The sequence below is a fragment of the Phalacrocorax carbo genome, chromosome 6, assembly GCF_963921805.1.
Source record: "Phalacrocorax carbo chromosome 6, bPhaCar2.1, whole genome shotgun sequence".
NCBI classification, from domain to species: Eukaryota; Metazoa; Chordata; class Aves; order Suliformes; family Phalacrocoracidae; genus Phalacrocorax; species Phalacrocorax carbo.
This window is the reverse complement of record NC_087518.1, coordinates 42,934,528-42,957,708: the sequence shown is the minus strand read 5'-3', so window position 1 is coordinate 42,957,708 and position 23,181 is coordinate 42,934,528. Positions and strand designations below refer to the sequence as shown.

The 23,181-nt window shown below is 42.8% G+C and overlaps 1 protein-coding gene across 9 annotated transcripts in view; it reads left to right on the top strand.

The window, feature by feature from the left end:
• Positions 1 to 22,668, top strand: part of NFIA (nuclear factor I A) — a 256,557-nt gene extending 233,889 nt beyond the window's left edge. For all 9 annotated transcript variants that reach the window (XM_064454943.1, XM_064454942.1, XM_064454944.1 and 6 more), the window contains one exon: positions 15,507 to 22,668. In XM_064454943.1, the coding sequence (XP_064311013.1) occupies positions 15,507 to 15,583 (77 nt within the window). In that variant the 3' untranslated portion in view covers positions 15,584 to 22,668. The remainder of the gene's footprint in view (positions 1 to 15,506) is intronic.
• Positions 22,669 to 23,181: the final 513 nt, after the last annotated feature.

Here is a 23,181-nt window from a genome sequence, read left to right as displayed (position 1 = left end):
GATACAAAGGTGACCAGAAATCAGGCTCACTCCCCACTCCCATTCCCTTCACGGCCTGTTCAGCTCAGTGCAGAAAGCCTGTTTAATTGAGCTTTTGTGCAGAAGAGCAGTATGAAATTCTGCTCTCAGATCAGTTCTTAAAAAGCAGCAGAGAACAGTACACCTCAAGAAGAAAGCACATATTGCACTATAAAGGTAAAGATTCATAGAAAACTTCCCAGTATCATTATGTGGCCTTATCTTCAAAGTGGGTTGGAGCCAAATCAGTCCAGAGATGCCTGGGTTAGTCTGCAGCAGTGGGGATCCTTTTTCCCGTGCTTGTTCTTCCTCCTCCTTGCAGGCTCTGGTGAACATTTTAGCCTTCTTTTTGGAAACTAACACTAAGCATCCTATTTCCAATAGATACAGCATACAATTATTTACAATGGACATAGACAAATTTCCCAAACTGAGCAATTAAACTTATTGCATTTTTCTCCTCTTACAATAAACAGGAAGCCTGTGCGTAAGGCACCCTTTCTGTGGGTTTTATGGCCATTACTTATGCTCCACAGTAGGGGAGAAGAGAGAGAAGAAGTAAGTGTGGGCCTGGTGGGAAGAGTTGGCAAATGCAGAAATATGATGAATGAGCTGGAGAGATTTAATTTCTTACTAAATTCTCTACAAGCTGTGTAACCTTTCTTTAGCTAAACAATTACTCTAAAAGGCAATGATTTTCTGCATTTTCATTGAAAAGTCTTCATAATAACAATGGACTATGTTCTCCTTCTTGGAAGAACTTCTGCCAGAAAGCAGTTTTCTTTTTTCCATTCAGCAGGATACTTTCTTTTATTTTTATTTTTTTCAATCTCATATTCCCCACTAACAAGGATTTACAAGGCCTACCACTTACTGCATGGGGCTAGGAAGAAGCTTCCTCTCAGGCCAAATAATTTTGGTCCATCTCCTTTAAAGGGATTCTTGGATCTTCCTCCCAAAAGGAGATCAGCCACTGTCAGAGACATAATACCAGACCCAAGTGACCATTTAATCTGACAAAACATGACAGTTCCTATGTTCGCAGGTACAGAGCACATGGAAGGGGATGCTCAGATTTTTTTTCAATGGGCAAGCAGCAGCTCTTGCTGCTGTTGTGGTGGGCACAGTTGAGAGGGGGAACAGATACTAAGTTTTGTGTGGTGGGGAGAGAGTCATCAGATCTTTAATTTCATTGGCCATGCTGCTGACATGATTAAATCAGAGTGGGTGCTCATCCATGCTGAACCGCAAGGTGCTGTGACCAACCAGAGCATTGTAAGGACTTAGGATATTGTAAGGACTTTGGAGACACAGCATTGGCAGAGTGCTTTCCTCCCGCAGAGCTGCACATTTGTTCAGATACGCACACGCATATGTATACACACACACAGAGATCAAACAAGCAAGTATAAGGCAAGATTATAGTTATGTGCCTCGTACTGCTTTTACTTGACTTGGCCAATTTCCTGGCCACCTCACACCCACCCCCAACCTCCACTGCAGATAATGCTGTATTGGATTAGTCTGCCTCACTGCTGCATCAGGTCCCAGATCGATTTATTGACTCTGTCAGAGTGGCTACTACAGTACTTGTTACAAGAGCGGAATAGAAAGCAAGAATGTGTCCACATAAAATATAAAAATGACGTTTTGTTCGTTCTTTCCTCTTTTGCCCTATAGATCTTTATGTGTTTACAAAGTGGAGAGCACTTTACTTAAGTTAATCAGCTCCTTCTACATTATTAATTGCGACAGTTAAGGTGCTACATGGCGGCAAACATATTATTGAAAACATTGATCTCACGCTCATGGTATGGTCCTGAGTAGGTTTTGTATTCCTTCCCTTCTTTTGCAACTGCTTTAGGGTACTATCAAATCACATTTCCCTGACTGACAATATGTCATCAATACCATTGATTTCAGAGAGGGGCAGAGATGCGCATGAGAAAGAAAGGAGTACGCAGAGGTTCGGCATATTCTGTAGTCTTGGAAAGGGGTGGTTGGAAGTTGGTAATCACAATAATTACATGCCTGGCCTGATTTCTCTATTTTGTAAAGAGTAATAATTTAAGAGCTGAAGTTTCCTAAGTGTGGAAGATTTGCAGAGACAGCATGATGAGACCTTTTAAAATGCACGTAGAATGCATACCCTTAAAAAAACACTTACTGACTTTTTACAAGGGTTTTGGAAGTGCCTTTGAAAGACATTTCATGAAAGTTCAGCTTTTGCAGCTGATACCTGTATGAGCTCCATAAATTCCACACAGCCTGACAAACTCCAGAGGGTGTCACATGTGACCTGGATGGAAAAGGTCAGCAGCTGAATTTATGGCCTTTGCATTTACTGGAACATTAAGATTTTTGCCAACTGCCATATATACTTTTTAACAATTCTGCAATCAAAGGATTAGGACCACAATCTACAATGAAGGTCAAAAATTAAAGGCCACAATCCCTACATCCTTCCCAATGGATAGGCATTAAGCTACCTCGAATCTAAGAATCACCTTCGCTTAATGGCCTTAACACAGAGGTCAAGGAATAAATAAGCTCCAGACGTGAACACCTTGCAAAATAGACTATCTTGCTCTGAAATTAATACCAAATTCCATAAGAAGGGACCAAAAGATAGGAAGCCATTTCTCAGTGGAGAAGGATTCCAGTTTGGAGTAGATTGCATGTTCCTGAGACACTGAGCATCACCTCCCTTAGTGCTGGGCTATACTAGACAAATTTAAATAGCATACAGGGGAAGGACTGAGGCTTCAGAAGAAATGCAGCAAAATTACTGCAATATTGTTAAAACCTGCTTATATCTGAAATTTAACAAAGGTGCCTGTTCTTAGTAAGGATTACTAACAACATGCCATGTTGTAGCTTTCAAATTTTACCTGGTTTTAGTTCAGAACAACAAAAGGTATCCTTTTATTTTAGGTATTTGTTTTTATAGTATATTCTACTTGAACAGAGGTAGAACTGGAAAAGTGTAATCCAAAACCAGGATACTTTTAAAAAGAAAAACTCTAATGTTAATATATCAAGAACATATCTTCTAGGCTTGATTGTAGCCTTTAGTTACTTTGGTTATTAATATTCAATTTTGGAAACAGTACTGACACTATAATCATAATGTTTTCAGGCATATTCACTTGCATAACCCAACTCTTACATCATCTATACAAATACTAGTTATTACACATGAAGAGATGCAGCTAAATACATTTCAGAAGCCAATGAAATGTATTTTTAATTATGAGATATGAGTAACAAAAATCGCCACCAATAAAATGCCATCACCTCTGAGGCTGAACACAATAATTTCTGCATTGCTCGGAGTAGCCTTATACAACTTTAGGTATCCTTTTGTGCTTTTGCTATAACTACAACTTTTTAAGTATGAAAACAGAAAAGGTATCATTTTTTTAAAAAGGGGATAAAGTTAGATATGAAATTTGCATGTGGGGTTGGGTTTTTTCATCCTTGCATGTGCTAAACAATGAGATTTGAGATTTTGCAGGAACACTTTTACACATAATGTTCCTTGTGTGGCTCTTTTTTTTTCTTAAGGACTTTCTTGTAGTGTTTTGGGTCAGAGATCATGTCTGAATCTGTGGTGTGGAGTCAACTATACATTCATTGAAGTCAATGAGAGTCAGAGATGGAAGATTTGTTATTGGCAGGAGTTTGTTTTAGAAATACATTAAGATTTTTTGTTTAATTATGCTTATATTTTGATTATAGCTATGCACAGTAGAATAAATCTAGTCTTTTTCAAATAAGATAAAGGTTCATATTACCGTTTTCTTTATGGGAAGGACTTGCTGTGCAGTCATCATTTACTGGTCTTGTAGGCTAAGTCTGAAAGTATAGGCCAGGTTATGTTCCATCTGGTTCATTCCTAGCAAGGGAGGCTCCACAGACTGTTTATAAACTCACTGTCTTCCTAACAGTAGTAACACGGGCAGAATTTGTCCCAGTAACGGTAACTGCTTTATCAGTCCTGTTGACGTTGCATGAGTCAAAAAAGAGTTCAAGTTCTTCCCCTGGAGGCTCTTCAGTAATAGAAGGAGTAAAAGTAGTAACATTTAGAAAACAGGAAAACAAAAAAGACAGGGGAGAGCTGTAGTTCTCCATACAATGGAGCACCTTGCTTCCTGAGTAGAGAGTACTGTCCATACTGTATACTTCTATCCAGTCTATTTTCAGAGGAAAGCCTCACATTCACTGACTCATAAAAGCAAAGACGCACCTTTTGATTTTAAGTTCAAGGTTTACATTAGTAATTTTGTCTGTTTTCTCTGTTAGTATTAATTAAATTGAGATAGTTTAATTAGTATTACTAAATTTGATCATTAGTAGTAATTCATTCTGCCTGCCATACTGCATAAATATGATGAAGCAGAAATAACTAAATTGTTTAATTTAATCTCGTTTAATGACTTTACACTCCACCAGGACTTTCACTGGCATCTCACAATATGTGTGAAAATCACTCCACACTAGGCCAAGACCCAACTCCCTTTAGCCAACCATGTCTAATACGTTCTTCCTCATCCAAAGGCATCATGTGCTGTAAAGGCTTTTCCCATTTCTCTACCGAAGAGGTGCCTACTTGCAAAGGCTGGGGTGGCCTTTCCTTGCCCCAGTCACCCAACTCCTGTATCATCCCAACCCCAGTGGCCCTGACGGAGCTGTACGGTTCTCACTGGCCACGATGCCCGTGGCTCAGGGCTCCCCGCGGTGTAACAGGAGAAGTCCCATCATCAGTCCCCGTGGCCGCACACCCCTGGGGCCAAGCACTGAGCACAGGCATGGTGGACGGCCTTCCACTTTTCTTAGAGTAGTTTGTTGAGTTTCAGAAGGCACAAAGCATCAGGAAAAATGCAGACATCAAAAGTTCTGGTGTTCAGGAGAGTCTTTTTGTCCAGCTCAATGCCCTCTTGGCTTTCTTTTTTTAAGGGGAGATTTGGGGAGGGGGGTTCACTGCTGTATTATTTCATTATTCCTCCAGCTCACTGTCTAAGGTTAATGTGGCAAGAACACTGGAGTTGCCTCTGTGCCCCTATTCCTGCCTATGTTAATTTGGAGATTGTTTATTTCCTTCCACACCTAGGACTTGCCAAAACCCCAGTTCCTCTTCCCTTTCTGTGATCTCCACACCCCAACCTTTCTCTGCCCACTTCTGAAAATACACTGTTGCCTCAGCCCCCTCGTCCCGGAGTCCCCAGTTCCCACGCAGTCCCTCTGTCATTCTGCATCTGCCTGGCATGCGCCCTGCCAGCCCTTCTGTTACTCCTGCCCACAGGCCAGTTCCTTGCCTGCGCATCCCAGCCCTCCGCCTACCCGTCCCCTCCCTACTTTTTGCCCTGCTTTTATGAGGCTGTGCACGCTGCCTTTGCTCGCTCAGCAGAACCACGGGGCTGCCCATTTGTCTGCTTCACCCGCAGACTGCCAGTGCAGGCAGAGACGAGGTACTGGAGACTTTGGGGGGATTTTGGAGGGCGTACTTGCTTTCCCCTCCAGCTCAAGTTGTTATCTCCCCTTGCTTTCCTCTTGTGCTGTGTATTTAAAGTATGCTCAGGGAGTCAAGAAAAGCAGCTGAAAACTACCTTTCGTACCCCAAACTCTTCAGAGCAAAGAGCCAGAGCCTCTGCAGCAACTTGCCAGCAGAGAAGCCCATCCTGCTGGGACCCCTCAGCCCCGCGGGCCCCTCACATAGCTCCAGTCACTCCACTGCTCCCCGCCAGCATAGGACAGGGAAGGAGAGTCCCGGCAGCAGACCCCCCCGAGTGTGTGCGTGTGTCTGTGTGTCTGTCTGTGCGTGTGTGCGTGCGCGCTCAGGCTGTCTAGCAGCAAATGGAGGTTGGGAGGCCCGGACTGGGGGTTGATTTTCTTTGGATGACTTTCCCTGATTGTCTAAAGCAATAAAAGTAGAGAAACTTTGGGGAAAATGGTGGTTGCAGGGAGATTATTTTTGCAGTCCTAGTGCAGGCAAAACTCCTGAGGCTTCAGGGGAGTTTCACTCGCCTGAGGACTGCAGGAACTGGCTTAAATTGAATAAAACTGTAAGTACAGTATAAGGGACTGGGTAACAAGAAGTTCTGCAAAAGCAACAAAACCGGAGAGCACAATGAAGAATAGAGCGGGTTACGCTGCAGTGAAAGTATGTACTGGTTGTTATAACACCGTGCCTCTAGAATAAATTATGTCCCTTTAAAAAGTAATACTTTAACTGTGGAGCTATATAGAGACAATTAAGACGATATTGTTCTCCTCATTTCCCTCCCCCCCGCCTTCCTCCCTCTCTCTGCAGTAGCTCTGTGGAAACTTTTAATGCTGCAGCTTGAAACTTGGGCCTCTGGGTCTAAAATGCCTGAGAAAGCACTGCGGGCTCTAACTGTAAAACATTCTTTCGGCGGGCCCTGGAAACAGGGCGCGCTGGCGCAGGCGAAGTTCAGAGGGATCACATGTAAATGAGGGCTGGCTGCAGACTCCTGAGGAGCGTTTTATTTCGCTTAAACCTGAACTTGAACTTGCAAACACGCTGCCGGAGCCCAGGACAGGCAGACTGCGGCCACGAGGGCTGGGAGCCGGGGCTGCCGCTGGCCCCATGCACCCACCATCAGGGCTGGGGGGTCCCTGTGCACCCGCTGGCTTTGTGCCGCGTCCAGGGGCACAGGGGAATGGGGGACAATGTGGGCACTGTATTTTCAGGAGTGGGCTCACGGCGGTTCCCAAAGGGCTCACTTTTTTCCTAGCAAGATGCTGGAAAGTCCCATTGAAGCAGTGTGTCTGCCATCCCAGTTTCCATGGGAGTTCCCAGCATGAATTTGAAAGTGGATCCAAGTCGCGATGTACTCTTTATTTCATAAAAGGAAAGAAATAAGGGAGATTTAGCGTAAGAAATATTAAAGTGCTGTACTCTCTAGCAAATTTAACTATGTTTCCAGCAGAGGAAAATACAGGGCTGTCTAAAAAGCAAGGCATAAAGTGCAGAATTTAAAACCCCTTTCACAGCATATTTACTTTTAAATCACAATAGTAGATATAAACTGTGAGGTGGGTTTTAAAGTTGTCTTTTTGCTTCTTTGATAAAATGCATACTTCTTTTTCCCTTGCAACAGACAATGTATGTACCAGGCAAGTAAGAGAGGTGCCAATCATCCAGGTGTGGTGGCAAAGGTGGCTGCTGGCTGGGCCGCAGGCGTGGGGCAGCTTCCTCCCCCCCCGCAGCTGTACTTGGTTGGCGGGTCATATTTTGGTCATTTCTGATTACTCCCGAACAATTTTGGCTATGTTTATAGCAAAACTTTGAAAGGATGAATGGGCGAAAAAAAATCTTTTTGGCAGTAACTCAGGAAATATCTACAAAGATGTCCTTTCTGGAGCAAGATATTATTTCAGCATTTGTGTTAGGATCATTTTTATTCTGTGACAGCACATAAAGAGACCGGGACAGAGAAATGAGGTCTGGCATAGCTAAAATCCCTTCTGTGTGTGTGAGGTTATACAGTTTATCAATGCAGAAACCACCACGGGCTTTGAAAAGTAAACAGCTGGCTTGGGTCTGTGTGCCGCGCTTCGGAGTTGTCTGCTGGATTTAAATGGCTAGCCTGCAATTTTTGGAGTGGGGCAAATATATATAGTTTTTCTTTTAAACATGTCAAAAGGCTTTTGCAGCCATTTGTTTTCTCAGTTCCTTTATTTGTTACAGTTTTCCTTTCCGTTTCATTTTGGTTTATTTTGCTTTTACAAATGTCTTCACTGACACCAGCAAGTCTACAAATAAATAAAAAAAAAAGAAGTTTCTGTCCCAGTCAGAAACCTTATGGCAGCGACAAATATCAGAGAAAGCCATCGTCTCTCTCAAAGATTTCATCTCACCATCCACTTAATCCGCTTGCTGTACCTCAGATCTCAAGTAACTTTCATACTGTGGGCTCACTTTAATGGATAGAATCTATTTTTCATGAAAAAAGCAGGAAATAAGCTGTCTTTCGTACAAAGATTTACAAAATGTAATCATTGTTGAAATATTCTCTTTGAACTGCCTTGTCCGCAGGGGTGTCTGGCTCCCAATACCCCCGTTTCTTTAGAACACCCTTACAAGTTCTTCTGGTAGATCAGGTACACTGGTGGTTCTGGTCTTTGATGTCTTGAATGAATGAAAGAAAAGCATAATAAAAGAGAGCTGTTGATCAAGCATAAAATACTCTTTAAGCTGACAGAATGGCAGAGTTAACACATTCTAAGCTGCTTTTAGGTTTTTCCTTTTTTCCTCACATTTTCCTGTGCTTTGTGTACAGTGGGGGTTTTTATTTTTTGAAAAGTCTCTGATCTATGTAGTATGCCGTCCTCTAACAAAAACCAAAATGGGATTGTTTCTCTCTCTTTCTCCCTTTATTTCTTCTCTCTCTCTTTCACTCCACTATCTTTTTTTTTTTAAACGACAAGGGTTACGGTTTAGCGTTACTGGAGTTAGCTTTCAGCATACGACGCAAAGTTTGTAAGTTATTTTGCAGATTTCAAAGCCAATTTACTAACGAATAAATGAAATTCTTAACTATTTAGAAAACTGGAGGAAAACTCACAAAATGTTCCCAAAGTAAAAGGAAGACCCTCTGTCTAAAAGCAAAATTGTAAACCGAAAGACAGACATAAAAATGACCTCATTGTTAGAGAACTTTCTTTTAGAGCCGAGAAAAGGGAAAGTTTTCTTCCTGTAGATCTAATTTAGATCTTAAGTTCCCATACATTATTTATACATCATATTCAAAGTGCCAGCCTACTCTGCTTGCTGGATTACATTTCAAACATTTGCCATTGATAAGTCTTTGCTGTATTATATTCAGGCTAAATGTGAGTATGTCATAGCACAGTCAATCTAATCCGCTGAGCTTCAGGTTCGGGCAGCAGGGGGTCCAGTGCTCAGAGCATTGCTTTATACTTAAGAAACATCTGGGGCCAGCTGGGACACTTTACTGGAACATTCAGATGTCTGGAACAACAGCAGGAGTTACTGTATGAGTGTGTTTTCATAGGTTTGGGAGGGTTTGGGGTGACTTAGTTAAAAACACTAGCTGTTCCCAACTTGAGGTTTGAACCCAAGCAGAAATCTTGCCTGAAGTGAGTTTGTTGGTCCCAGGAGAGGAGTGGTTTGGACTACTATACATTTTTAATAGTCAGCAGGCAGAAGTCCATATTACAAAATTATTGCACGTAATTTAATGCAGTTTGCCACAACTGGCATTCTCGCAAAAGCTATTGGATGCACAGCTACTGTACACATCGCCTGGAGACTAGTGTCCCTCCCGGGATGGGTTTTATCTTCCTCAAGACTGTATAAATATGCTCATAGTGGGGCATGCAACTCTCCTGGGTGTGGATGTTGGACAACCAGAAGATTCACTCACTGTTTTATGTCCCTTCAGGGATGACCAACATGCTACTTGCATCCCTTTTGGTATTTCATTTTGGAAAATATAATTACTAAATAATTAATCCCAGCTCTAAGAAAATAACTTCCATAGGCACAAGGGTGACCTTGTCTTTAATATTCACCTTTTGGTTTATGCAGTAGGATCAAATTTCATGTCTGGAGAAACTCTGGAGAAACCAATGGAAAAGTGGGACGAATTCAGACATGGGGTAAACCAAAGGCAGTTGCTTTATCTGCAGGAGCCCTCCAGCCAGTCACACCAGACACTGACACTGCCATTGCCTTCACTCACCCTGGCAGCCCTTTTGAAATTGCATCAAAGCTCCAGCTTTGGCCCCTTGCTTTCAAACAACCCACCGTGGGGAAGAGCCTTCCCAGAACTTCTCACAAGGTGATGTCTACAGGGCCAGTTTGCTGCCTAGCTATTCACATTCTCATTTTATCTTTGCAACCAGAAGGACTCGTTACCCCCATTCACCTTCCCAGGGTTAATGTTTCTGATTGTCTTGAAGTTCTTGAGATGACTGAAATGTCATCCCTGAACAAAACAACTGAACTGATGCACCGTGATGAATCCTCGCAGATGCCCAACAGTGGTGGCTCAGGTTCAGCTCGGCTGCTCAAACAGCCGCTTTGCCAGTGATCTCTAAAGCTGCGAGTTTTTTTTTATTTAGGCTCTTATCAAAGGTGGATTTTCCCACCCAGGCCCGTGCAGCGATAGCTTCCTGCAAGCGCAGCCGTGCCTGGGGCAGCAACGGCCGCAGCACGCAGGCAGCTGCCTTTGAAGTCCCGATGGCACCGACCCATCCCGCCACCAAGCAGCCGAACAGGGCTGAGACCTGAAGAAAATGGCTAGCACAGACCAGGTCCTAGCCCTAAGTGGATTAGGTGAAGCAAAAACTCCTATGTGTGGAGTTTGTCAAGAGCTTGAAACGTGTGAATGTCCTTAAATAACCTACATTGCCCGGAGAAATAAGCCAACTGTCACACCCAGTTCTGGATTCCACATTAACAACCTCCTTCCGCAGCGTTAAACTTTGCCCTTGAGGACTTTTGTTTAACTTTTTAATTTGAAAAACAGATAGGGCTGCTTTACAACCCTCACTTTTTGTACAAACTGAAAGGTCTCATTGTTAGAGCAGGAGATGTGCAGGTAGAAGTAAATTTAACAAGTCTGTGTTCGATTGTCTTTCTGGTTTAAAACACGGTGAGCTTTGCTCATGCTTAGGCTTGGGAGCCGGGGGTAAAACACGTCGTGCAGGAAGGCTGGTTTAGGAAGATTTTAATAAACAATGGGCCTGTTTCTGGGCTCCTGACGCAGGCAGAAACTGCTACCAGAGTCAATGAGGCACTTTCAGCGTTTTTCCTTTTAAATATCCTGAATCATGGAGTGCTTCCTTGCTGTTCTTCCCATACAAAGGACCTGATTGTCAGAAGTCGCTTGAGGATTTTTGTGTGCCTCTGCTATCTCCAGAAGAGCATAAGAAACAAATAGACTTGCACTATCAAAGAAACGTAATTGTCATTTCAGACTTCCTGTTTAGGATTCAGTCAAGTAGATATTGTTTATGGTTCATAAAACCTTACTACTGTGAGGATTCTCAGATACTGGTAGTGCAGAGTTTCAACTTTCATGGTGCTGTAAATTAGGGGGGAAAAAAAAGTGTGATAATACTCCTCCGAGAACAGTAAAATAGAGCTCTGCAATGGTTAAATGGAATTTTATAAGCACATTCGGTGTGGAACTGTTTTGCATTACATGAGTTGAATACCTTAGAGATGACACACATCTGCAGGCACTTTATTAAATCCTTAGTCAGCACTTTTCAACCTGATGAGATTACTTCTTCATTTGACTGGAGAAAGGGAAGCGAAGATCTCGTACTGGACTGCAGAATTCCTTCTGATGTTTCACCTTGAGCACTAAGGAAGGACAGCGAGATACTTGGCAGGACAATACAGACCCGTAGTGGCACCGACAACTGTGGGGCAGTAATTTCACCGAGTAGGACCGTTAGCTCTGGTGGATTCATTTAGCTCCAAACTCACTGGGAGAATAGTATGGCAAAGTAAATAGAGGGGAAATAAAAGACTGGCTCTTTTATGAAAATGCACAAAGATAATATCATCCTGACCGTATTGTCATAGTGTACATGATTTAAATGGAGATTTTAAATTAAGACAGGCAACACACCCTTTCCTGTCTGGGTGCAGTCAGATAGGTAACAGAACATGAAGGGATAAAATGAATAAGGTGGTTAGACATGAGAGCACAGCCTGCACCACACTAAGCAGCACTCTGAAAGACGGCAAAAAATACTTCAGCCATCTGAACGTAGGGATCCAGGTTTCTTTTTTCCCCTCTAAGCCCCCTAATTGTGCAAAAAAAAACTTGACAGATCCCAACTGCCAGGGCTCCGGATGCATAATATGCTTCCTAGACGTTTTCATTTGATGCACAGTGGTCTCTCCTCCCCTCAAAGAGAAGTTTCACAGGTGCTTCAGAAGGACAATGGTGCTCTTCAGACCTAATCCAGGAAGACTTAGACGCGTATGGGAGGCTTGAGGGGGATATGAGATCTTAATATTAAAATGATTAGTAGAAAAGGAGGATCATTCTATGTGTGCATTTCAGCTGTAAGACGCTCTAAATTAAAAAGGTATCCTGAGAGTGGTGCTGGTGGGATCTGATGGGTAAATGCGCTCTCTGTCTCGCTGTTCTGCTGCCTCAGCCCATAAAACATCTCATCCAAGTGGGGTTGCAGGAACAGGCGAAGCGGGATGCAGCTGTTTGCGAGGTGCTTGGAGTTCGGATCCCATAAAAGCAGCTTTTCAGTAAAGGCAATCCAGAGCCCCTGCATGGAAGTTTAAAAAATAGCCATGCGGTTTGGGTCGATCCTGTAAGGGTTAATTAAGTTCTTCATTGGTATTAAGGCCAAGCAGTGTCTGCAGGAGTCATATTGACACCCTAGTGCATGGTAACTCTACTCCTTTATTGACATGTTGCTAGTCAGGAGCACAATAGCACTCTGTGTCTGCAAATCATTGCTAAAATCATCTCAAGAAAAAAAAAAGTTTGAAAGCCCAACGCTAGACAAAGGCCCCAGAGCTGCACTGCGCTGCTAAAAACTCCGGAGTCAGCAACTTCTATTGATTAAAAACTAACCTTTAAAGTAACTCGCAGAGTGTGTGGTTAGCATTTAAATTTAAACATGTCATGAGTTGATTTGTGTTACTGAATACCAACTCAGAAGGAGTTACATTCACATCAGATTTTTTTTTTCTAATTCCCTTAAGCAGCTAAAGTATTTCATGAAATGTCAATAGGGCAGGGGAGAAAAAAAAGGTGTTTTGGAGGGAGGGGACTCGCGCCCAGCCTCGCCGTTTCTTTTCCCATGCAAATAGTCACCCCAAAAAGAAAAGTGTGGGGAGCGACACACAATAATTAGACCTTTGTCTAACTTTCCCAAGTGCCAGAGAAAGACAGATTAATTAAATATACAACAGTGTTGGTTTTTGGAGTGGGGGTCTCTCTTGCTGTGGAGGTCATAAATTAGGCAGAATAAATACTTCAATGTGTTTGCAGCGGGGCTGCTACGTCAGAGCGGCTGGCGGGCGGTGGGAGGGCGCAGCGCGGCTCTTGCTAATGATAGTCACGTCTGGGGCTGTCTGGTTGCCCCTAACAACGAGACATGATGTAACACCAGGATGAACTTGAACTTGGGGGACTTGAAAAGGGAACAATAGACCAGAGCAATCAATAAAGCCTATTTCAGTGAAGGATTACAGAGCCGCTCTGGGGTAACCTTGTCTGCAAGGCGCAGGCTGAATAGCAAGATGCGTGAAGGAGCGCGGTGCCGTGGGGGGACGGACCGACGGACCGGCCGCCGGACGGACGGGTGGACGGACGGACAGGCGGACAGGCGGGCGGGCGGCGGCGCGCATCCCCTGCCGGCCGGGTCGGCGGGGAGCGCCGGCGCGCCGCCCGCTGCCTGCCCCAGCCCCAGCCCCTGCCCCTGCCCCTGCCCCTGCCCCAGCCCCTGCCCCTGCCCCAGCCCCAGCCCCTGCCCCTGCCCCTGCCCCGGCCCCGGCCCCGGCCCCGGCCCCGGCCCCGAGGGAGCGCGGCCGCCCCTGCTTCGCCGCCCCGAGCCTCCTCCGTGAACGGCCCCACCTCTGCAACCGCAGCCTGCTGGCTTTTCGCTTTTTTTTTTTTTTTTTTTTTGGTAATCTGCTTTTGAAGTGAAAGGAGTGGTGAGGCCAGAGCAGCTCCCGCGCCGGCCCCGGCCGGTGGTCCGTGTGGCCAGGTCAGCGGCGATGGGAGCCAACTGGACATCTGCAATATAGATTTGAACCGTCGGCTCTGAATTTTTAACCCCTCTACTCCCTGCGGGGCACTTCCACATTTCCCAGCCCGGCCAAAGACTGTCACGCTCAAATGACAAGCGTAAGGGACGACCCTGCAAAGTTCAGAAGAGTTTGCAGCCCGCGGTGGTTGGAGGTGCCTCCGGCACGGCCGCGCTCAGCTTCCCTGTGCCTGCCTAAAATGAGTAGGGCCGTGCAATCAAGGAGGGGAACGGGACTTGGCACTGCTTCACAAATCCTGCCAGAACTTTTCTCTGTTTATGAACTTTACATATGAGAACTATTCCGTTTAATTGCAGCCTGCGTAAGTCTAAATATAAAATCTGTAGGCAATAGATGGAGCCGATATGGGAGCGGTGTGTTTGTATTCAGAAGGGTGAGCGGAGGAAGAGTTAGTTAATGAGGTGTATTGGAAGCAGGACAACTTGTCCGATCGTGCTATTTATTTTACCGGTTCCTACCTCCATGGCAAGACCACATAATCTCCAAGTCCCACATGAAACTTGCCTCAGAGTCTTCTGTAAATGTTCATAAATCCTCCCCGGGTTGATTATGCTATCAATCATGTCAGACGCTGAAAAGGAGCGGAGGAAAAAGTTGGTAAAACTTGTCATCAGTTTATACATGCACACATATGCACCTCATATATTACGGGAGCAAAAGTAAAAACGTGGGGTATCAGCAACAGCTCTTTAATACCTGAGTCTTTGTTGTTGTATTACTTTACTTCAGGCTAAATAGTTGCCGCTTGTTGGTGTATTCCCACAGCAATATGTCATTGCCAAGTAGCATCCCCCTGCGTGTACAATCCCAGGGCCTAACACTGCTCTTATTCATCCCGGGTTCAGGTTGGTCTGACCTCGCTGGGGCCGAGTCAGGTCTCCCTGGTGCGGTGGCACTGCCCTGACTCCAGCAGAGCCCACTCCAGCTTTCTGACAGTGTTTATTTTCCTGTCGAGGAGCAAAATTGCTTTCTGTGCTCTGGGCATCTGCACGGCTGGGTTAAGGACAGTGGTGTTGTGGAGCTGAAATCCCAGGGAATTCCCTCCCTTTGTGGGGAGGAAGAAGAAAAAATTTTTTCCCAAAGAAAAGCTATTAGTTGAGGTCCCCGTTTTGTTTTGAAACACAAGTATGGCCAGAGATGTGGGACACTTTTGCTGATCCACTTTCCCCCAGATTTGCTTTACCCTGGCTTTTCTCTAGCGATCCACGTTTCTCCTAAGAAAACAGCCCTGTTGTTGAATTTCTGTGCATCTGTTCCAGCGAGACAGTTGAAGCAGGGCAGTATAAAGCAACAGATGCTTATGCTGGCACATGCCTAAATACCCAAGAAAACCCTGACTGCAGGGTGATAAATGGCACAGAGAGGCGAATGTGTATCGCCTTTTCAGGGGATTAGACAAAAGTGAACTGGAGGGATCTTCAAGCCATAATCTATTAAAAAGATTGATAACTTGTAACGTGACATGACCCCTGCGTTCATCTGTAGCTATGTCCAGCAACTGTCGGTGAAAAAAAAATATATTGATTTGTACAGTATTTTTAATTAAGCTTTGTAATTAGGTCAATTCGTCACGGTCTCAATTAGCCCCCCTCTTGGCGGAGGAGGCTGGCGGCGATGCCCGGAGCCCTTTGGGAAGCAAGGGAAGCGGGCGGCAGGGCTGACGCTTCTCCTCTCTCTTTTACAGTCCTGGTACCTGGGATAAAAGTCTCCGCTTCCCACCACCCACCGGACAGACCACCAGACCCCTTCCCACCTCTGTAACATGGAAGCAGCAGCAACGCAGCGCAGTGACTTCACATCGGCGGAAGGGGAGGCGAGCAGACACCGACAGCAAACTAGTACATGGAAATGGCAAACGTTATGGTTGAATGGCAAAGGCCGTAACTTTTTCGAGATTTTATTTTATTTTTTTTTTTAGACAACTTAGGACTGTTGTAATTTCTCATATGGTGCTGGAAATGGTTGGGCTTCATAACTTTTGAAGTGTTTCATTGGTAGTGTAAGCGTTAGGTGACACTGAGTAGAACTAGCCTCTGCTGCTGCTTACCAACTCGCTGTTGTAACACACTTTCCATATGGAGCCTAACTGTTTTACAGTATCCTCATCGATTTTTCCCATACAGGTGTGAGACTTCTTGAGAAATCATGAAATACACTTAAACTATAACTTTTGTAGTAGCTGAATTCTGCAATATATAACTTACCGGACAGACATAGAGCATGTTTTTCTGTAACATATCGGGAAAAAAATTGCAGGTGTTTTTTTTTTTTTGTTGGGGTTTTTTTTTTTTACAGTCGGCACTTAGATATGTAACATGAACCATAAGAGCATTGTCAACAATTTTTTTCCACTCAATTGCAGAGCGATTTAAAACATCAAACTACTACTATTCACTAAAAAAAAAAGAAAAAAAAGAAAAAAAAGTTTGAAATGCTGCACTTACATTTAAAAAAAAACATTTTTCAACAATTTTCAACAATTACACAAAAATTCACGCAGAAATGGGGAAGTTGGTCTGTTTTGACAGAAACTGACAGGAATCAATCAAAACAATCGAATTTTGAATTGAGTAAAGTGCAATTTCATTGGATAGCTAAATATCTTTGTAAGATAGAGATTGTTGAAAATTCTATTTTTGTTTTCCAAGTCCTTCCACCCCAGGACTCTAAATTATTGGGGTAAAAAACAGCCTTGCAAGAAAAAGGGGAGCTATTTTTGCTTTTTATGTTTTTTATTGTTGAACTTGTATCCCTTTAAAACTGAAGGAAAATTAAAAAAAAAAAAAAACAAATCTAATGGTGCTTTTACCACAATATGTTAACTACATTAAATGCTAATTAATCATTTTCTGTTATCAAAGCACATAACTAAAATGAAATCATAATATCTGTTAATTTTATAAGCTAAAAGTCACTATAATGGATTATGCCAATTCTGACAAATTTTACGTGTTTCCGGCAATATAGGGTTTATCAGTTCTCAAACACCTTGGGAATAAGAGAGAACGGTCCAGAAAGTAAAACACCTTCGTGTCCCTGAACTGGTACATTTTCTGGACTGAGAAGAAAACAATACAGAAACGAATGATGCTGATCTTGCAACTTATGCCAGTTCAAAGCAAGGGCACTTGCTGAAGAAGAAAAAAAGAAAAAAAAAAGTTTGGACCCCAAACGTCCTGTATCTTATGTACAAAAAAAAGGAAAAAAAAAGAAAAAAAAAAAGAGTGCAAGTGATTTTTTCTATCAGACAGCGGAGCACCCCTTTGCTTCACATGCAACTTTAAGAAGGTTTCCTATACTATACATATATATACGTTCTGGTTGGCGAGTCCAGCTAATCAGAGAAAGTCTCTGCATGTTCTAGTGTTAGTAACTAATTTTTATATAGTTAATGTAGGGTAAAGTAGAGTGCATTAAGACACAATATTGTAATCCCTATTCCAGGCACTTGCCTTTAAACTATGTTTGTTCGACCCTTCAGAAGGGTTTCTACTACTGTCCTATACAATCAAGTAACTGAAATTCTTGGGAAGACACTTTGCTCCTCATCTTTTCCCTGAAACAATGTTTTGTTTTGTTTTCTTAATTTGCACGAAACAAAAAAAAAAAAATTCCATATCAATGTGCCTTGCCCTGGATAGCGATTATTTGTGGAATTGTTGCACATGTTCCTATATTGAAAGGGGTTTTTCCCTAGTCAAGCATTTGGAGACACTTTTTGTAAATGTGACTTTTATGTCAGCCATTGTCAGTTTCAACATCTAGAATTAAATAGGATGTTAGTTGTTCCGCAGATAGGAGTAGTGTTTATTGTCCTGTATGGTCAGTGGCAGTGCTATTCTGAGATCTGTAGATGCTAGATTATCAGTATTTTTGGATGTTGCTGCATTTTACATTTTATTTGGAGTCTTCCTTTTTGTTTTGTTTTCTCCCAGATATATGAAAATATGCAATACCTGCTTATATCATGTAGAAAAGCTTAGCAATTATTAATTTTTCTTTTATTTTTTTTTATTTGACCAAAGTTGGTGCTGCACTTGACGCAGTGTGTTTTAGGTGTTTGTCTTTGTACTTTTGTGATTTTGAATGCACATGCAGGAAGGGCTCTTCTTAGAGAAGCAGTCAAACTGTGAAGCACTAAGCTGAACCCTGCTTCAAGCAATTTTTGTTTTACAACTGTTCCTTTCACAAGCAAGCCTTAAAAAAAAAAACCTTCCTTTTTCTTCAGATCCCACACCCATTTTTATTAGCAGACTGCAATCAATCCACATTCAATAAAAGTATATAATGCCCATTTTTATATGCACGTTTTTAAACTTCCAAGTTCTGAAAATTGTTTACTGGTTATTCTCTATTTAAGGAAAAAATAAAATGTTTTGGATTTTCATATGTGTCTGATAAGTGGTTGAGTAGTCATTTTGCTCTATTGTATTGTGTGATTGTTAGTATATGGTATCACATCCTCTAGCCAGCATCCTTTGCCTTCCCTATAGCACTTAGCTGGGCATTACTTTATTAAGACATATGTGCACTAAAAAAAAAAATAGCAGCTTTCAGTGCTTCACAGTGAAGGGAAAAAAGCCTAGACAAACATTTTGTCAGAACCTTGCTATGAGACAAGGTATTACCAGTAAATTGGTTGTATATACAATAAAATTGCACCCTTTTTTAAACAAAACAAACTAAGCAATAGTTTGGGCAGTTAGTTGTTTTTAGTGAGCATGTTGTAGTCATGGCTGCAAAGAGAGAGAATTAAACTGCCCACTCAGAAGATATGTAATTTGTATGTTGTATAGTTTTATTGATTACACTGATTTATTCTACCCTATTTTATAATGCAGGACTTTTGTAATGTTGTTTAAATGAGGAAAAAATTTCTGTCAAATTAGCTTAGTGGAATTTCTGATTGTTCGTTATAAAGGCAGCGTTCATAGAATTGCTTTTTTTTTTTTTTCCTTTGGGAACTGGATTTAAGTTAAAAACTTTCCCGTTTCCTTTTTGTATGTATTTAAATACAGTTATTTTTCTTCTCTCAATGGTATAGCATATTCCTATGCTTGAGAAGTATAGGCTACTGAAGAACCATTGTAAATGGACATTACAGGTATGCTGTATTTTTGAAGGTATTTTGTCATATTAAGTTTGATGACGCTAAAGTTAGGGAACTCTGAGCAGAATTGCGAGAAAAAGAAATGTTTTAAAGGCTTTAAAACATTAGGTAGGCGGTCAAGGGTGTTAACCAACAGGGGTTGTAAAGTATTACACACTAAATTAAATGTTCGTTCACCTTACTCTCACGCAGAAAACCCAGCAGTTCCGTTCTGTGCAGGTGTAGAGAACAAACAGTGTTTTAGTCCTCCGAGTCAAGCCAGGAGTGGGGAGCCGAGCAGGAGGGATCCCGCTTGGGGTGTGCAGGCTGCAGGCAAGAGCAGGCAGGAGTCGGGCCGGCGGCCGTAGCCCCTGACTCCGCATCGGGTTACGTTCCCGCTCCCCTCCGCGTCGCTCCGGTCGTTCTTTTTGAGTCACGCGAACAACTTTTTTCTCCTTGTCTCCTTCTCTCCAGAAACCGTCAGGCGCACAAATACTCTGACCTGTATCCACCCCCCCACCCATCCAAATTTAAAGCCCTAGAAATGGCTTAGCGCGAATTGACTTTTTCTCAAGTTAGTTCCTTTCTTTTTTCCTCTTTTTTTTTTTGAGCGAGGGCACTTGCTTTTATCATGCCGCACACCCCAGCAATGCCATTATTATTTATTCTTCTTCCTTTATAATAAAAACTTTCGGGCTTCGAGTTTAGGCAGCCATGGTACACTTTGTCTCTGTTGCTTGTTCCCCCTCCCCTTAAGGTCGAAGGGGAAAAGAAACACCAAGTTTTCTCGACTCCACAGTATTCAGTCAGCCCACAGGAATATGCAAAATCCCTCTAACATTTTTTTTTTCTTTCTCTAGTTCTCTTTGTTCCGTATATTTGCAGCTTTGTAGTAACAGTGTTATAAAATATTTACTGTACAAAAATACAAAAAAACCCAGATACATAGCCTAAAACAGTTTTTTTTTCCTTGTGGTGAATTTTTTTTAAGAATGTCAGTTAATATTGTACTTTGCATTGTGTCTCTGGAAATATCTTTTTTTTTTTTTTTTTTGGTAGAAGGCCTCCATCGAACAAAATTAAAACCATAACCGGCATGACAATGTAAGGAGAGCTTCAATGGCACCTAAACAATAAATAAATAACAAAATAAACCTCATGAGGTCTGTCGGAGGCAGGTCTTGTGAAGTTAACACTGCCTGCTAGGCAGGATTTTCATTAAATCAAGCTTACAATGCCAATTTTGTCTTGAAGTCAATGCATGTATTACTGTTTGACAGTAAACCCAGCTATGCCATCATCAAGTCCAAGGCTGCGCAATAGTCTAATTAGTATCGAGTACATTTTCCTTTTATTTTTTCCAATAAAAAAACAGTGGGATGAAAATTGCTTTGATATATAGCAGGTAACATTGAAGCTATTCCATAGCACTTAACTGTAGTGAATACTGTGTCACCAATTCTGAAATCAATTTAATGTTTAATGCAAATCCATTACATGGTGCTATTACAGGCTGGCAAAATGATTTACAAAAATGTGACAACTTGGGCTCAATTCACTCTGCTTTCCAACAATGTAAATGCATAGCAGTGTTTATCTGCATGAAAACTATGCACTAATCTATCTGAAAAAAAAAAGAAAAGAATATATCAACTTTGGTATCTACTTTCCGTTTACTTCGATCCTTGCCTTTTCGGTCATTGTTATAATGCCAGCTTTAGGACAGAAAGAATTATAAGAAAACCAGCATAATACCTGATATATTAAAATGTAGTGCCTGTGAAATCTGTATTATATTGCTCTTCTGAAGTAAGATTTTTCTACACCGGTAGCCTTCGCTGTCTGTCAGAACCTTCTGATATAGGTGATGTAAAATAACCGTACAATATTAATGCATGCTATTCCATAATGCTTAGTAGCTGTATGAATATTACTCAAAGTTATGTTAGTCTTTTTTTCTGACTTGGTTCTTGTCAGATAGGTTTAAAGATATTTCACTGAGAACGCAAATTCTGTCTTTTCTTGATTTGGGGTGTTTTCAGTATTTTGGAGGTATACATTTACTTAAATTCAGTATTACTTGTGTTTTGGGTTTTTTTTCTTTTTTTTCTTTTTTTTTCCTTTTCTTTTTTTCCCCCCCCCCTAGAGGGCAGGACATGGTGTTTGAGACAAAAAATCCGTGCCTGGTAAGATTTTCGTCTCAAAAAGCTACCCTAAGAATTCGGAGAGCTTGCTCTGCAGAACAGATGCATAAAGTTCAAATTTAAGGGACAGTCCTTCAAACCCACAAATGAGATTGAGCTCACGTTGCGAGAGATTTCTTAATGGGCAGCGGTTAACCAGGTACCCATGCTTGACCCTTCTTCACACCAGACTTCCTCATATAGAAAGAAAAACCCTTTAAAAAAAAAAAAAAAAGAAAAAAAGAAAAAAAAAACCTCATGTGGTTGTTTAGTTTCATGCACAGTTGCAATATTTTTCTTCAAACAAACTCTGTACAAACTTTGGGCCCGATTCATAAAAGCTCCTTTGCTATTAACACGGGAGGCTGGTGGGCTTTTCTCGTCCAAATTGAGGATGGCTTTCTTCCCAAGAGCACGCTTTGGCGAGCCCCGCTTTCCTCGGCACACGCGCCTGCTGGCTTTCCTCTCCCTCCCCTTCCCCTCTCCGCCTCCCCTAACCCCAACGGAGAACACGAACGGATGGGAAGGGGCCGTGGAGGAGGCGAGGCAGCGCAGGACCATGCTCCGACACCCCAGAGGCGCAGGCTGGCAGGAGAAGGGGGAGACAGGGGAGAGGACGACTCCGTGCCGCGCTCTGGCCGATGCCAGGGTTTGTAACACGGTGGTACGAGGCTACTCGATTACAAAAGAGATCTTGTCCGTACCAGCAAAAAATACGCTAGATCGCTACCTCTGAGCTCTAGAGAAAACCTTCGTAAAGGCAAACACTTGTACACAATGTGAACTTTTGTACGTCTATGCTTTTTTTTAGGGAAGACTATTTTCCACTTAGTTAATCTTCTATGCTCGAGCATGAACAAAAACAATTGTGTTGGGTGAAATCCCCCTTTTATCTGCATCCACAAATTAATATGAGGGGAAAAAAAAAAAAAAAAGAAGATGAGTTTCTAGACGGAGCATGGTAGGAAAAGAGTGCCTGGCTTGGCATCCGCTGCCTGTTCTTGCTGCCGGCACACGGCTGCGACTGCTGCCTTGGGGAAAGGTCTGTGAAATTCTTTGCTTTCGAAATACAATCAAGGAGAAATCTCCATTTTGGCTGGCTGTGCGGCTTCTCCGCGCGGCTGAGCTCTGACCTAGCCCTGCCCCGCTGCCTGAGACTGGCCCAGCCAAGTCCCTCAGCGGCAATTTGAAATTCGGGGCGCTAAAATTTCCACCGGCCATGTGAAAGGTCTGCTGCAAATTCACTTGACACCCGTGTTAATACCATGTCGTGTTCATTTTTTTTTATGAGTCAGGCCCCTCGTGCCTCTAGTATACTTGTATTGACTCTCATAGTTACCATTTTAGTTTTACTGTGTTCTGTGAAAAAAAATTGTAATTGGTTGAGAATCACTGTGGGCATCCATTCTTATTCAACTAAGTCTCCGCAGGTTTTTTGAGCTGGTGTGGATTAGTTTAACTCTTGTATTCAACCATTAGTGCTACCACCTTCTCACATTACAATACAATTACTGGAAGCAAGTACTGCATTTCCTATGCAACAAAAAAGGAAAATAAAAAATTGCTAATGCTAACAGGCTGTGTTGTTATTTACTTTCAGCTGGGCGCAGGGGGTGTGTGCGGCTGTGGGGCCGCGGGCATCGCCACCAGTCGCGGCGCTGACCTCTCAGGGCGCGTGGCGCTGGGGCCGGCGCCGGCCCTCCGTCCCGGGCAGGGCTGGGGGTTCCCGGGCAGGAGCTTCATCCCAAGACACGGGAGTGTTTGCTTAAAGCAAGTCACTGCCGGCACATCGGCTGTGCTTTCCCATGCTGTCGGTGTCCCATCAACACGAGATCGTTCCTCGCACAATAACGGATTAATCTCCAGCAAACGTCTGCAGATTAAATCATCCAGAGTAAAGACACAAAGCACGTCTAGTAAAGACTGAGGACGTTAATTAATTCTGAAAATGCTACAATATATCTTTAAAAATAGCTAAACTTTTAAAACATTGCTGCATTTCCGAAGAGCCCGAGTGCCGGATGTTGGCGGTGTTTTGGCCATCGCTGTTGCAGGAGGCCTTGCGGCTGGGCTGGGCAGAGCAGCCC